At 42.3% G+C, this 16,379-nt stretch overlaps 2 protein-coding genes across 24 annotated transcripts in view; one reads left to right on the top strand and one right to left on the bottom strand.

Moving 5' to 3' along the window:
• Window positions 1-15,689, top strand: part of TFDP2 (transcription factor Dp-2) — a 117,947-nt gene extending 102,258 nt beyond the window's left edge. For 14 of the 17 annotated variants that reach the window (XM_023749601.1, XM_006083780.3, XM_023749597.1 and 11 more), the window contains 7 exons: window positions 1,118-1,280; window positions 4,008-4,154; window positions 7,382-7,450; window positions 10,329-10,480; window positions 12,596-12,762; window positions 15,203-15,308; window positions 15,469-15,689. In XM_023749601.1, the coding sequence (XP_023605369.1) occupies window positions 1,118-1,280; window positions 4,008-4,154; window positions 7,382-7,450; window positions 10,329-10,480; window positions 12,596-12,762; window positions 15,203-15,308; window positions 15,469-15,652 (988 nt within the window). In that variant the 3' untranslated portion in view covers window positions 15,653-15,689. The remainder of the gene's footprint in view (window positions 1-1,117; window positions 1,281-4,007; window positions 4,155-7,381; window positions 7,451-10,328; window positions 10,481-12,595; window positions 12,763-15,202; window positions 15,309-15,468) is intronic. The other 3 variants (XM_023749599.1, XM_023749610.1, XM_023749604.1) reach the window with 2 other exon arrangements.
• LOC111824919 overlaps window positions 1-16,379 on the bottom strand; it is a 115,786-nt gene that overhangs the window by 69,570 nt on the left and 29,837 nt on the right. For 3 of the 7 annotated variants that reach the window (XR_002827988.1, XR_002827989.1, XR_002827990.1), the window contains 3 exons: window positions 14,803-14,933; window positions 13,686-13,910; window positions 10,800-11,411 (listed from right to left, as the gene is read on the bottom strand). Coding sequence is in view for 4 of the 7 variants with exons in the window: in XM_023749613.1 (XP_023605381.1) it covers window positions 14,829-14,933 (105 nt within the window). In the remaining 3 variants the exon portion in view is untranslated. Of the gene's footprint in view, window positions 1-10,799; window positions 11,412-13,468; window positions 13,911-14,802; window positions 14,934-16,379 lie in introns of those variants that run through there. The other 4 variants (XM_023749613.1, XM_023749614.1, XM_023749612.1 and 1 more) reach the window with 3 other exon arrangements.

The following is a 16,379-nucleotide window of genomic DNA, read 5'->3' as shown; positions in this document are numbered from 1 at the left end:
GGTGAAACTCCTCGTTTCAACTGCTGCTCTCAAATTGGCCTGCTGTGCTTTCTAGTAAATTCGTATTGGCTATTTTGGGATTACTGTTCTGATTTCCATTAAATGCAGCCCCATTGAGTATTTCTTATCCTGCTCACTACCGTGTGGGCCTTTGGCCATTGCTATTGTGTTCTGAGGTTTGTTGAGGATACCTTGTCATCTAGTTTTGTTGAAAATATTGTCATGAGGTTTGCATTTTGTTGTAAATATTGTCATGAGGTCTAGTTGCTCTATCTGTTTTTATCTGGGGATTTGGAGAGTTTGAAAACTATGCTGCTGTCTTGCTATCTTCCTAGACTCCCCCATAACTGGTGTGTGTGTGTGTGTGTGTGTGTGTGTGTGTAGTCTGTTTGAATATTAAATATTAAATTGACATGTCTTTTATAATCTGGGCATATAGTTGGCACTCAGATTAGCAGAACTAAACCACTCAATTTAGTAGAACTAAACTGAACCCCTGAAAATTTAATTATTAAGTCAGGGGTCCTCAAACTTTTTAAACAGGGGGCCAGTTCACTGTCCCTCAGACCGTTGGAGGGCCGGACTATAGTTTAAAAAAAAACTATGAACAAATTCCTATGCACACTGCACATATCTTATTTTGAAATAAAAAAACAAAACGGGAACAAATACAATATTTGTATTTGCATGTGGCCCGCGGGCCGTAGTTTGAGGACCCCTGGATTAAGTTATCAAAGTTTAGGCCTAGGCATTAACCAAACTTGAAATAATTAGGTAATTACGGACCATATATGAACTACGAGGGCAGAGTTTTTATCTGTTCTCCTCATGGATTTATTCCCAGTATGTAGAATAGTGCCTGACACATAATAGTAAATAACTGGTCAATAAATATTTGTTGAAGAAATAGATGATGTACATAAGAGAACCACTCTAGCTTTATATTTTATTAGGCTTTTAAGGTAAAAATTAAATTTAAAACATTTCCTCATCTCTAACTCAATTAAACCTTACCACTTGAAACAAAAATCAAATTACTGTCTTTTCATTATGTTATACTTTTGTAAAGGAAGTCTCTAAGTATGATGGAGTATAAATATTTGTTTTTCTCTTTTAGTAAACGAAGCAAAAAAGGAGATAAAAATGGAAAAGGCTTGAGACATTTTTCAATGAAAGTGTGTGAGAAAGTTCAGCGGAAAGGCACAACGTCATATAATGAAGTAGCTGATGAGCTGGTATCAGAGTTCACCAATTCAAATAACCATTTGGCAGCTGATTCGGTAGGTAGATCATGCACTTGACATTGACTGTGATGAGTGATGCAACAGTGTACCTCTTTGGGTTATCTGTGTCATCGATATGAGGACTCAGACAAGCTAAGGGTTTCCCAATTCCTCCTTTACTTGAGGGTTTCATATTGTCTGTTGAGAATTTTTGGTTGATTTTTTGTTTTTGGAAAGAATTCTTTTATTATTTATTTCAACATACAGATGAACAAATATTTTTTAAAATATAACTTTGGGGATTCCCGAGGGAGCATACTGATATTTGTTATGTTATCATTTCTACAGTGTCAGAATTTCTATTTACATTCAGTTCTAGAACTTAAACCTCCCATTTATTATTATTTTTAAAAAATATTGATTTCAGAGAGGGAGAGGGAGAGAGAGATAGAAACATCAATGATGAGAGAGTCATTGATGGGCTGCCTCCTGCATGCCCCACACTGGGGATCGAGCCCACAATGTGGGCATGTGCCCCAACTGGGAATTGAACTGTGACCTCCTGGTTCATAGGTCAATGCTCCGCCATTGAGCCACGCTCTCCTGGCAAATCTCCTTTATTTAAGTTTAGTTCTACCTTTAAGTGGATTCAGTGTTCTCCACCATCCTTTATAATCAGAGCATTTGATTGATTGGATTTTGTTCTTAGGATCTACCCATACACAATAAGATAAAGGGCTTTTTCCACAATGCAAGTTAACACAGTTTTCTTCATTGAGAAAGTCTTGCTACCTACCCCTTCCCACCCTCCTCAAAAAAGTCAGCTGAATTAAATACTGTTCTTTAGTTAGTGATCTATGTGATTGGCATTTGGGTGCAAGTTCCCTGTTTTCATTGTAAGCTAGTAAGAGTACAGTAGGTCCTCGGGTCACGTTGGAGATCCATAATCCGAGGTAACTCGATTTTCACCGTAAGTCGGAACCCACCTACATAAGCACCTACGTCACTCACATGGAGCATATTCACAGCAGTAATGAAGTGAAACAGTAAAAAACATTTAAAAGAAAGGTAATTCCTGACCTTTACTGTGGTAAATAAATAATAAAAAACATAAAGCACATATGTACATATGTGGAAATGACGGAACTTTTTTTTTTTTTATAAATAAATGGGAGATGGCGACGTAACCACGAAACGACGTACGTCGAGTCCGACGTAACCCGAGGACTGTATGTGGATTAGTACTAGTCCATGGACCACATTTTGAGATGCACTGTTTACCTAGAGCTTAAAACATGCATCCTTGCCCTAGCCGGCTTGGCTCAATGGATAGAGCATCAGCCTGCGGACTGAAGGGTCCCAGGTTTGATTCTGGCCAAGGGCACATGCCTGGGTTGCAGGCTCGATCCCCAGTTTGGGGCGTGCAAGAGGCAGCCGATCAATGATTCTCGCTCATTGATGTTTCTCTCTTCTTCTCCCTTCCTCTCTAAAATCAATAAAGAAATATATTTTTTTTAAAAAAGATATGCATTCTTGACTTTTCAAAGTCAAATATCCTCCCAGACAATGCAAGGCCTTAGCTCACATTAACTTCATTACCCCTTTCTGCTATATATACTATTGCTGTCATGTATATTAGTTCTATATATATTCTAGCTTCAAAAAGACATTCTTGTTTTATTTAATTTTTAAAAAAATATTTATATTGATTTCAGAGAGGGAGAGGGAGAGAGAAATAGAAACATCAATGATGAGAGGGAATCATTGATTGGCTACCTCCTGCATGCCCCACACTGGGGATTGAGCTCATAATCTGGGCATATGCCCTGAATGGGAATCAAACCGTGACCTCCTGGTTCATAGGTCAACGCTCAGGCCACACTGGCCGGGCCATTCTTGTTTTATACAGAGAATGTTAATTGAGATTTTCCTTTTTTTTAAAAAAATATATTTTATTGAATTTTTACAGAGAGGAAGGGAGAGAGATAGAGAGTTAGAAACATCGATGAGAGAGAAACATCGATCTGCTGCCTCCTGCACATCTCCTACTGGGGATGTGCCCGCAACCCAGGTACATGCCCTTGACCGGAATCGAACCTGGGACCTTTCAGTCCGAAGGCCGACGCTCTATCCACTGAGCCAAACCGGTTTCGGCTGAGATTTTCCTTTTGAGTTGGTCTTCATTCCATCCTACTTTTCCATGCTCTGTCTCAGTTACATCATCTTTCTTCTCCCTGAAGAAGGCCTTTTAGCATTTTCAAATTTAGATCTGTAGGTAACATAATCTTTACTTTCTTTAATTGTTCTATGTTTTAGATTGTTTAAAAGTGCCTTTATTTTTCTTTACTTTTGAAGGATAGTTTCAGTGGGTATAGAATTTTTCAGCACTTTGAAGATGTTATAAAACTAGAGGCCCGTGCACGAATTTGTGCACTGGTGGGGTCCCTTGGCCTGGCCGTTGATCGGGGCCGATCGGGGCCATCTCTCCCAGTCCCGATCGGGGCCAGCCAGCTGGGGAGGGACCACGGGAGGTCTCCAGGGTGTGTCCAGCACATGTCGCCCAGTCCCAATCGGCCGGACCCCAACAGCAAGCTAACCTACTGGTCAGAGCGTCAGCCCCCTGGTAGTCAGTGTGCTCCATAGCGACTGTTCGAGCAGTTGACCAGTCGATCGATTGGTCGGACACTTAGCATATTAGGCATTATAGATTATTAATTAAATATTTTAATATCTGTGACTTATCTTAACTCTTAACTTTTATCACTTAATAAATGTATTTTTTAGCAGGCTTATGACCAGAAGAACATTAGGCGAAGAGTTTATGATGCTTTAAATGTGCTAATGGCAATGAACATAATATCAAAAGAAAAAAAAGAAATCAAGTGGATTGGCCTGCCTACCAATTCTGCTCAGGAGTGTCAAAACCTGGAGGTAAGAAAGGAAAATCTGATTATACAAAGTGGTTTGCTTTGTTTTACATCAGAGGCATTTTAATTTAGAAATGTGGTTACATACTAATAAAATATTTCTAATTATGTATACTATGTCTTTTTAAAAAATAGATTCTTCTACATAGAGTTTTAGAACTGGAAGAAACTTTAGAGATATGTAGTCTGACTGGTGTCCTGATGAAACGAGGGGCATAGAAATTAGATGGCTTGATTTTTACTGTTTCTTAGAGAAGATCTTTATTTTATTCTAATTCAATTCTGAGCACTCTAACAATAACATTTCGGTGATTCATGTAACAGAAATACTATCTCAGTTTTGATATAATGTTTGCTTTATGGACCCCAAAATATGGGTGAAGCTGTCCATTTGTTTCTTATGTTTAAGCTTTTACCTTTAACTCTGGAATCAGTGGCAACAGAATGGTATTTCATTCGTATCTTTATCAGAATAGATCAAATGTGTAGCAGTAACATGAATTTGGACATGATGTGTACAAAAACATTTTTTATTCTGTTAACTTTATTATTATAGGAAATCTTTCCTAAATGAACATGTGCCTTGACATAGTTTCCAAATCTGACATATTTTTATTGTCATGGCCATAAAGGGAATAAAGTGAGATGACAGGTAGCTTATGGAGATAAATGTGGTTGATTTCATGTTTTTCTCATGATTTGGTATCAGTATACTTGTGGATGGAGGGAGAAACCAGACATTTATCAGAAATTATAACTTTATTTATACGGGGCAGTGGAAATGCCCTCCTCTTCTCCTTTTGATAGAGTGGAAGTTGAGCATCATTGTAATTACTGGTAATATTAAGCTGATAACAAAAATCTATTAGCATCTGCTAGCTATGTGCTTAATCAAAGATTGTACAAGACAAAAATCTCTGACTCCAAGGAGCTTTCATTCTGATTAAGAGGAGAAATGTAAAAAGTGTTACCAAAAATGTGATTACTACTATGAAAGAAGTATGGACAGATTTTCTGGGAGATAAGGGAGGGCTTTACAAGAAAAAAATCCCTGAGCTCAGTCATGAGGGAGGAGTAGGAGTTTGCCAAGTGGTTTAAAGCAGGGAGGGCCTTCCAGGCAGAGGCCAGCATGGGCCGAGGCAGGCATCGGAAAGCGTGCCCACAGCGGGGTGTGGCCAGAGTACAGGCAAGGAGAAAGTCCTAAGCTGTTGGGACCTGGTCCTACAAACTAGGGGAAGCTATTGAAGAATTATAAAGAGGAGGGCTGATGGGATGTATTCTGAAGGATCACTCCACTAGAGGGTTGGAAGTTGGACAGACAGGAAGATGAGGAGGGGAGATTGGAGGTGGCCTGCATTCATTACGGCAGTGGCAGTGAGTTTGGAGAAGTGTTCTAGAGGTAGAGTTGGTACAACTTGTGTGTGCAGGAGGGGCAGGTGGGGGGACCTGTCACGCTTCAGGTACAGGGCGGAACTCCTACAACATCTTTTCAAATGTTGAAGGCCACACTGATTTCACAGTCAGCCTAAAGTTAGGAAATTTCTGGTACAGACTAGAGTGGATGGGGAGCAAATAAGAAATAATTCTTTTGGAGTAGACAAGAAAAATGTCTCATTTGATGTCATTGACTTTTTGCCCAAAGAGACAGGAACTCATTGCAAGGAAAATCAAACCCTAAGATCTGTTTTCCAGGAAGTTGTAAGAATGAGGAAAATAACAGTCCTTTGAAGCTGGGAAATTTATCCCATTAGCATGCTTCTTACTACAGACAGGAATTGAATTGTATATTGAATATATATAAGCTACCTGTATTAGCAGCTGTGCTTTTTTTTTTTAATACATTTTTTATTTTAGAGAATAAGGGAGAGGGAGAGAGAGATAGAACATCAACGATGAGAGAGAATCATTGATTGGCTGCCTCCTACATGCTCCCTACTGGGGATCGAGCCCACAACCCGGGCATGTGCCCTGGACCAGAATAGAACCTGGGACCCTTGAGTCCACAGGTCAACGCTCTATCCACTGAGCCAAATTGGCTCAGGCCAGCTGTGCTTATTTAAGTCAGTTAAAATACAGTATACCAATTTTACGTCAATAATAAACTAAAATAAAAGAAGAAAAGGAAGGAAGGAGAAAGAAGGAAAAGGAGAGAGAGAAATCTGACATAATTTCTCTTATCAGGAAAGTGATATTTACACATGAGAAACAGGAAATGATACAAGATACTATAGGATTAAAAGTTAACTTCTATGTGACCAGGGCCAAGTATGGAATGAGTGTTAGTACTGACCAGGTTATTGGGAAATACTGTTACTAATGAGAGTGCAAATTGGTAAAACATTTTTGGAGAGGACTATATGTGTATTCTTTGAGCCGGCAATCAGCCATGTGAGATCTTTTTTTAAAAAAAAAAGCAAATCACGCCAAAACTGGTTTGGCTCGGTGGATAGAGCGTCGGCCTGCGGACTGAAAGGTCCCAGGTTCGATTCCGGTCAGGGGCGTGTACCTGGGTTGCGGGCACATCCCCAGTGGGAGATGTGCAGGAGGCAGCTGATCGATGTTTCTCTCTCATCGATGTTTCTAACTCTCTATCTCTCTCCCTTCCTCTCTGTAAAAAATCAATAAAATATATTTAAAAAAAAAAAGCAAATCAATTAATTGAAAGTAAAAATAAAAGTCAGACTGAGATCTTACCTCATTCTTGGTGGGTGGGGAGGGTGAGCATAATATAGCAAAGCAGTTAATATTAGGGTCTCTGGAACCAGATGGCTGGGGTTCTTGCCAAGCACTAAGCAGTGTGCCCTTGGGCAGTTACTTACCCTCTGTGCCTCCATTTCCTTACATGCGAGTGGATAAGGACATACATAGGGCCTTGAGAAGAGGAACTGAGGTAATGTGTGGGGAGTGCTGGGCTGGGTGCTGGCACATAGAGTAAGTGTCCTAAGTGTTAGCTCTCACTGTTGAACTTAAGTGGTAAATAGCAATGAGTCCTGCACACCAGGCATTCCTTAAGCAGACGGTTTCATTACTGATAGCAGCTGCTGCAATTCTGCTGAACTGTCTGCTCGCTTACCCCAACCCCTACCCGCAAAGAGGTGTGGCTTGCCTTTATTGATGTTGGTTTGCATCTCTCTAAAGAAAATTCTTGATATCTCAGAATTGGGACCTGAAAATGAGCAATGCTTTATACCCTACACATCTTCATGTTATTTTGTGACCTGTGTTTCAAAGATAGAGAAGCAGAGGCGGATAGAACGGATAAAGCAGAAGCGGGCCCAGCTGCAAGAGCTTCTCCTGCAGGTAAAGATGCTGGGATGCCTTTCGTACCTGCCCTGCCTGTGTCTGCTTCTCCGCTTACTTGCTTGTTTCCTACTCTGGGTGCCTTTGAGGGAGTGTCTGGGACCACAGTCGGGCAGCCTCCCACAGGCGAGCCCACTGCCATCCATGGTCTGTCTCTAAGCTGGTTCCATCTCTCACCATCATCAGGGCCCCACAGCCCTCACCTGCCCTGTGGGTGACATTTTATACAACAGTTTACTTTGACACTTATCTTTATTCTGAACAGAAACTATTCGGAGTGTGTGTGTGTGTGTGTGTGTGTGTGTGTGTGTGTGTGGAATACTAAGAAGTAAAGCTAGTTAAATTTTGGGCACATTGAGTAAAATAATTAAATCCACCTGTAATACTCATTATCTGTAAGTAACAGAATAACATGCAATACTCAGTAAGCTTTGTAAAAATACCAAACCTTAAAATGCATTTATGTGTAAAAGAAAATTAAAATTTATAGTGTAATAAGGATCTGTATATGTTTTTGGATAATTGCCTAGAATTTGGATGATTTAAAAAAATATAATAGAGAGCCTTTGTTTGAAGTTATGGGAGGTGAAATCACAAGGTAGATAGCTTGTTTTTTCTATTTTTGGTAATTGCAGTTGGTGTAAAAATTCACTTTGAGCCATACAGTGAAACTATATTCAATCCAGCCCAAAACTTGTAAAATGAGTCCCCTGACTTTTGCTTTTGCTGTTTTTCATTGCAGCAAAGCAAGCAAGAATTTATTAGCCACAGCAAAAACACACTTAGGACTGAAACCAGGAAGGGCATGGAAGAAGCAATAGGAGAGCCTCAGCTAGGCTGCTTTGGCTCACTGGGAAGTCAGAGAAAATGGGGCCTTGGGCACAGGTTATGGGGTTAGCCTGGGACGAGCTGCCACTGCCCATTGTTCCACTGATTGCAAACCTCGTGTAGGGGTTGAGGAGATACACGTGCCTGTAGGGCAGTGGTTCTCAACCTTCTGGCCCTTTAAATACAGTTCCTCATATTGTGACCCAACCATAAAATTATTTTCGTTGCTACTTCATAACTGTAATGTTGCTACTGTTATGAATCGTAATGTAAATATCTGATATGCAGGATGGTCTTAGGCGACCCCTGTGAAAGGGTCGTTCGACCGCCAAAGGGTCGCGACCCACAGGTTGAGAACCGCTGCTGTAGGGGAAGGAGAGGGGGAAGGAATGGCACAGGTGTGTTCCTAGGAGGGAATGCATGCCTTTATGCCTTTGCTTTTATCTGAAATTTTCTTTATTTGAACAGTTTTCAAACAATCCTAAAATCAACTTTGATTTGAACAACTATAAGTCATTTAATTTTTGGTGAAATTTACTTTTCAGAAATAAAGATACCAAGGAGTTACCAGGTTTTCCCCCTAAAGTAGTCACTTTGTCTGAAGGATAGAATGTTAAGTACTCCTGAATAGTCCAGGTTTTTGTGTTGTACTTTGTAGATGCTTATGTTTGTTTGTGTTTTCCTCTCACATTCGTGAATAAATCGGAGGGGCAGGAGACGACCGGTCGCCCTTCCGAAGGTCTGTGCTGATCTGAGCGGGAAGCAGGGCCGGGGCAGGGGAGTGGCAGCAGGTGGAACAGGGAGCCCAGACACTGGGCCGTTTCTTCTTTTCTGTGTTCTGTGTCCGCTTTTCACACTGAATGAGCCCCATAGAACCTACCGCTGGAGGCCACATTTTATGTTTTTCATAGTGTATGTCCAAATAAGATTTTGTTTGAAGAGACTGTTGCAGCTTTAAAAAAGCTGATCCTTGATTCCTTTTCCTGCAGCTGTTCCCTGCAGCATCCTGCCTTCTTGTAGACCTGGCCGGCCGGGCCCTCGTGTCTTAGCTCCTGCCCTGCACCTGCTTCCCCTCGCTCCCTCTCTCAGTCCCCGTCCCTGCACAGTTAGCTGCAGGAGTTCCCTGTCAACTCATGGTCCCTAAGCTCCGTGCTGAGCCTTCCTCAGGTTTCCTCAGAGTGTCATGGAACACTTTGGAGCTGGATTTTCGGCATATGTTATATTTAAAATCTGTTTCTCAATAGACTTGTAATTATGTGTTTATCAGAAAGAATGTTGCTAGCCAAGATCGCTCTCATGATTGTATTTTCTTAAGTCCTAAATTCCCCCCCCCCCCCCCGTGGTCTCTCAAACCAAATATTTATAGAAGATTTCAACCTGGAGCACCCTGTCAACATTTATAAAAGCAGTTCTCTCTATTGAAATGAAACCCAAAGTACAGCAAGAAACAGGCACTTTTTGCTTTTTCATACCTTATTTCCTCCTAGCGTTTTGTTCTTTCCTTCATCAAATAACAGGGATGAAGTTGTCTTAGAAAGAAAATCAAGACCCTGAACAATAATAGTTTGCCATAGCCTAGTTCCCTTAATTCTTTTTAACAGTTAATGTCAGCGCACTGACATCACATGGCACAGGTGAGTTATGCTTAATGCCACTGCCTCTTTGCATATCATTGGGCTAGAGTAAGCGATGTATTCAACCCTGAACTCATGGGCGTCTGTGGCGGGTGAGTGGAAAGCAAGCTCCCTCGGTGTCATTTTCCCTGAATCACTCTCTCGAGGAGCTGCAGGTGCCCCTGGCTCTCAGATTTGTAAGGTCCCATTTCTATGGGTAACAAACCATGGGCCCCATTATTTACATTATGATGATGGTAGACACCATTTAAATGTATATTTTTCCTCTTGAAATATATTTATTGAGTTGGATTTTTCTAATCTTTTTTCTTAAATGTCTAATTCACTACAGGTGAAAGGTGTCTTTAAACTCTATTCATTTAATTCCAACTCACTTATCCATATTAAATGACTATGTTTTTTATCGATCATTACAGCAAATCGCTTTCAAAAACCTGGTACAGAGAAATCGGCAAAATGAACAGCAGAACCAGGGCCCGCCAGCTCTGAACTCCACCATTCAGCTGCCGTTTATAATCATCAACACGAGCAGGAAAACAGTCATAGACTGCAGCATCTCCAGTGACAAGTGAGTGCAGAATGGGGGCAGGTTGCAGGGCGGCCTTCTCTTCACGCAGTCCTGTCATTTGCCAAAATAAGAGGGGTGTACTCCATTCTCTGAGTCCTCCAAGGCTGACTCCTTGGGGCGTGTGAAACACCTTTTCATACATGGAGAGCTGTCAGCTTCTGGCCTGTGCTCCATCACTCGCCCTCCACAGCCCCCAGTCACATGCAGGGTGGTGCCTGGACCCAGACCAGGATGTACACGTATGTACGTGCATGTGGCATAATTGTGGGCAAGAACTGCAGCGAGGTAGACCGTCAGTGAGGGTCTGACACAGGTAGGCTCGCTGGTGATTCACTGTCATAGTTTATTGTGGAAATAGATCAACATGAGGCATAAAAGCAATTACCTCTTTGTTTTACTATCTCTTAGTTGAGTGGGCTTCTGTTTATTAATGGATGAATAGACATGAAAATGCTAGGTGCAATCTCTGCTTTCTTTTTTAATCTAATTGAAAGTTAATATTTTTGACCACCTTCATATATTTTCCCCCCTTCACCCAATCTATTCTTTTTAGGGTCCACATTAAGTGAGATCATTCAGTATTTGTCTTTGAATTATTTCACTTAGCATAATGCCCTCAAAGTCCATCCATGTTGTCACAAGTGGCAGCGTTTCCTTCTCTTTTTTGTGGCTGAATATTTTTTGTATCTATACATTTTCTTTATCCACCCATCAATAATACAAATTAATGTGAGATTTATTTTACCTTCATGAAAATAGTTAATTCGTTGGTCTTCAGGCTGTGATCAGTATCATGAGACAGTTGAGGGCATGGGGTGCAGAGTGAGACAGACCCAGGTGTGGATGACGGCTCCCCCGTTTAACTGCTCCAGAGCTCTGTTCTCCGGAAAACAAATGGGGATGATACCAGGGCCTCCGTCACTTCCTAGCCCTGTGGTGAGGATTAAATGAGATAATGCCTATAAAGGCTTGGGCTCAAAGCAGGCAATTTAAACATGTTAAATGCTTTCATAAAGGAATTGCAGGGAGTCAGGGAGTCATTGGCCTAAGGCAGTGGTTCTCAACCTGTGGGTCGCGACCCCTTTGGTGGTCGAACGACCCTTTCACAGGGGTCGCTTAAGACCATCCTGCATATCAGATATTTACATTATGGTTCATAACAGTAGCAACATTACAGTTATGAAGTAGCAACGAAAATAATTTTATGGTTCGGTCACAATATGAGGAACTGTATTTAAAGGCCAGAAGGTTGAGAACCACTGGCCTAAGGGCTTTATGGCTTCTGTTCATCCTTGGCTGGGGTCTAGTAAGGGTTCCATTCTTGGGTGGTAACTGACTCATGCTCTTTCCTGGAGGGAGGAGACTCTAAGAAGCTTGCAGTTTGTTCAAGGCAGGTCCTACAGCCTTTCTTTCACTTACTTTGGTGATGCAATCTTTTCCCCTTACTTAGCCAGGCAGCTCTCCCACCATGAGCATTAAATTGACCAAACTAGCCCTGGCCGGTGTTGCCAAGTGGTTAGAGCGCCAGCACGCACTCTGAAGGGTCTCAGGTTCAATTCCCAGTCCAGGGCACATACCTGGGTTGTGGGTTCTTGTGGTCCCGTCCCCCACCCCCCCACCCCCAATTAGGGCTCATTCAAGAGGCAACCAATCCATGTGTCTCACCTTGTTTTTCTCTCTCTCTTGAAAGGCAATGGAAAAAATATACTCTTGAGGATTAACAAAAAAAAGGAAAGAAAAGTATTGGATTTAGACCAGTATTTCTGTATCCAATTTGCAATAGCTTAATGAGGGCTAAAGTTTATGGACCTCTTTTGTCTGTCACATGAAAGTTAGACACGTTAAGCGCCCAGTCAGTCACCGGTGACTGACACTATACTTTCCGTCCGGAGACCAAACAGGCTGGGCGCTTAACGTGTTACTTGGGAAAGTGGTGTATTTGAGATGTCATCTCCTGAATACAGCAGAATGACCCTTATTGCTATAAACATCAATAATTTCTAGTGCTGTAGCTGAACTTAGGCCCTCATTCTTTTATGTAATATACAGAGTATAAAACTCCTCAGACCTCTCCAACACCACGGAAGCCTGTACCAACTTTGTTTCCTGGTGCAGGTTTGAATATCTCTTCAATTTTGACAACACCTTTGAGATCCATGACGACATCGAAGTACTGAAGCGGATGGGAATGTCCTTTGGCCTGGAGTCAGGCAAATGTTCTCTGGAGGATCTGAAACGTGCTAAATCCCTGGTGCCAAAGGCGTTAGAAGGTTATATCACAGGTATGTTAACGGATCCTTTCACATGTTGTCCCTGACTAAATATGTCAAACCCTAACATGTTAAAACCTTTCTCCTTTTCTCATAGAAAATTAGTTCAAGTCCACTCTATGCTCGCCCTTGATTCTGAACCCTTTCCTACTTTAACATTTTGAGGACCTGCCATACTATTTTCCAAAGCAGTTGTACCATTTTACAGTTCTACCAGCAATGTATGCGAGTTTGTTTGTCCACACCCTTCTAAACACTTGTTGTTGTCCACCTTTATATTACAGCCATCCTAATAGATGTGGTATCTCACTGTCAATTTGATTTGCATTTCCCTAGTGACTAATGATGTAAGCATCTATTCCTGTGCTTACTGGCCATTCATAAATCTTCCTTGGAGAATGTCTATTCAGATCCTTTGCTCGTTTTTTAGATTGGGTTCTTTATCATTTTTATTATGAACTATAAAAGTATGCTTGAATATACTAAAAACCACTGTTTTGCATGTTATATAATTCAGATTTTGTTTCACTAATTCTGACATCTTTATGATTGTCCTAACTTACTAAGATTATGGTATGTTCTGCACCTAGAATTTGGATGTAGCAAACAGTGCTTCTGCCTTTGCTTTGGGCAGTTCCCTTCATTGTATTACCTCCTAGAATCGCACATCAGTTTTTAAAGGCATGTTAGTAAGTGCTAAGGTATATTAAATCAGATATAAGCAAAGTAGTAGTTTTTATTTGTTTTGTGGTTTTGGCTCTTCGGTCACAACACAAGTGTCTGTTGGATTTAGTTCTTAAATTGGCATCACCCACTCATGAGACCCCATCTTATTGCCCCTCAGCCAGTATCTCCCCCTGCTCTCTCCCAGGGCAGGACTGGCTGTTTTATTGGCAGCCCAGCAGCGTCTAAGGGAAGGGCTTTCAGTAACTCACCACAACTTTACTTAGTCCATTCTCATTGTAAAAGCTTGGTGATTAGGCAGACTCTCTGGCTTTTATCTCTTGGTGACCTCATTGGCAGCCTGGGGCACAGACTTTCTGGTTAGTTCAAAAGAACAAACGTGTGCCTTTAGTGCAAAGGACAGAGGGCTCTGGAGTACCATGGTGAGAACCACTGTGTGGTTTCTAGGAGAATGTGAACGAAGCAGGCTTTCAGAGCTGTTGGGAAGAGAAAGTGTCCTGTGTTATGCAACCAGCTGAGCTCTGACAAAGTTTCCACGTATGCTAATTACTATTCGGATCAGGATTCTGGCTTTAATGTTATCGTGTACAGACTTGTTATTTAATGTATTTAAAGTCTGCTGTTCTTAGAACTGAAGTTCTTTTTTTCACAGCTGCCTTGTTAGCCTGTGAGAAACCGGTTCCCAAGGCCATTCTAAAATCAGTGTAGAGATTCGCTTACTTTTTTCTCCCAGGATGCCTCTCACTTGGCCCGACAATGCTGGATAGCAGTTTCCAATCTTAACACACAGCTTTCTGCTTTTTGCGCAGTAATTATAAGATTATTTTGATTAAATATAATAAGCTTTCGTTTTGGTTAATTACATTTTTCTGAGTGTACATTCAATATTATAATGTAAATCTAAGAATTTCTCTTAGAATTGTATTTCTAATCTGCACATCACCTTCTTTGTAAACTCACTATTGGAAGAGACTGTATCATTCATTCAGTAACATTTAGATCTTACATGTTCCTGTCACTGCCTTCTCTGAGCTGACATCCTAGATAAGGAGGTAAGCATTAAACAAGTGAAACTATAGTCAGAATTGGTCAAGGTTATGATAGAACTAAGATGTATTTGTAGAACACAACATTGAAAGGACAGACCCAGAATATTTATGCAGACTGAAAAAGCGGTGCCTGTGTCACCCTCACTAGAAGCATGACTGCTCGTGGCCTTTCACAATAAGAGCTAGTTTGAGTTTTAAGCAGAAGGTACCAGGAGAAAGAATAGGTCTTGGATGACTAGTAGCACTGCGTTCCCCAGGGGGGCACTTGAAAAGATGGATTCAATGGGGGTTTTGGCAAAAATGTGTCTGTCCTTCGTACCTGAGACATTTCCGATGTGACTCTCTCTACCCACTGCTGGCTTCAGCTGTTACCACCGTCAGGGTCCCGAGTCTTCCATGGCGAGGACAGCAGGCGTCCACGGTAGTCCAGTGAGTGCTGCCTCTTGGGGTCTTGAGGAAAGAGAACGAGAGCCCACAGTTGGTTGAATTTGAATTCTTTCTTGCTGTAGTCAGCCTTCCTGTCTCTCCCCCACTCCCCCTTATGATTTAGAAATGTCTTTTTTCTGCTGAAGAAATCTGGCTTCTCCCCAGGGCAGGAGACTTGTGTGGCTGTGATTAGAACAGGCTGATGCCCTCACTCGTCCCCTCTCTTCCCACGGGAACAATAGCAGCCACAGGACTGCGGGACCCACCCCTTCTGTCTTTGTTTTTCCCTGTAGATATCTCCACAGGACCGTCATGGTTAAACCAGGGGCTGCTTTTGAACTCTACCCAGTCAGTTTCAAGTTTAGACCTGACCACTGGTGCCACCTTATCCCAGTCAAGGTACGTATGTTTCCGGGTTCTAAAGGCCCCTTCTCGGAGTGCAGCATGCCCCTGCCCAGGCCGAGCCCTCCGTGGCTCCTTTCCCCTGCCCCATTCCTGTGTGTTACGAAGCGGAAAACGTTCGCCACGTTAATGAGCCTGTGTTTGAATTGTTTGCTAGCGTAACCCAGGGGTTCTGCTTGGATGCTGAAGTGGCCTTAGCAACGGGGCAGATCCTTGCCCCAAACAGTCACCAGTCCAGCAGCGCGGCCTCTCACTGCTCCGAGTCCCGCGGGGAGACGCCCTGCTCGCTCAACGACGAAGATGAGGAGGAAGAGGAGGAGGACTCCTCCTCCCCAGAATAAAGACAGGACGAAACCCACGTTTTCCTATTGATGCTCATGTGTGTTTTAGTGTGAGCTCTTGTTTTTGAAATGATTGCTTCAGTCCTTGCTTCTGTTTGCACTGTGTCTCCAGTGGAAACTAGGGAAACACAATCTGCGAATTACACGCAGGCTGACACGCTTGAGATGAACGTTACCGTCTGTGAATGAGAACTGACAGTAGGGTAGTAGGTCACCTCTCAGACAGAGCGAGCTTTCTGAGGGGACAGCGGGGACAGTCCTGGGAGAACTGGGCTGCATGAACAAAGCTCATTTACCTTCCGCACGTGGGACCTCTCTGTTCCCCCCACCCACGTGACCCTCCTTAGAACCAGGATTGCTACCATGATCTCTTGTGCTTCTCTCCGTGGGAGGCACGAATGGGCGTGACAAGCTCCGGTGGGTGCGCGGTGCAGTGTGGGAGGTGGGCCTGGGCACAAGCTGCACTGCGGAGCTAGCTGAAAGCCTAGTTGAGGTGCTTTACGCATCAGCTGCCTTAGACAGCTTCTAGAAAGGAGCGCGCTAACTCTTAAGTACTTAAGTGACATTTAGAATAATTTATAGTAAAATGGAAATGATCACTATTAGCCAATGCATTTGGTGCATAGAATTTTTTAGGGCTACTTCTGGAAGCCAAAGTAGAATAGCCTTTCCACGTGCATTAAATACTTTGCCAGCACTGCCTTTGCCAGCGTTCTAAATCTGGGGT

The sequence above is a fragment of the Myotis lucifugus genome, unplaced genomic scaffold (genome assembly GCF_000147115.1).
Source record: "Myotis lucifugus unplaced genomic scaffold, Myoluc2.0 scaffold_8, whole genome shotgun sequence".
Lineage (NCBI taxonomy): Eukaryota > Metazoa > Chordata > Mammalia > Chiroptera > Vespertilionidae > Myotis > Myotis lucifugus.
This window is presented reverse-complemented; position numbering and strand designations above follow the sequence as displayed.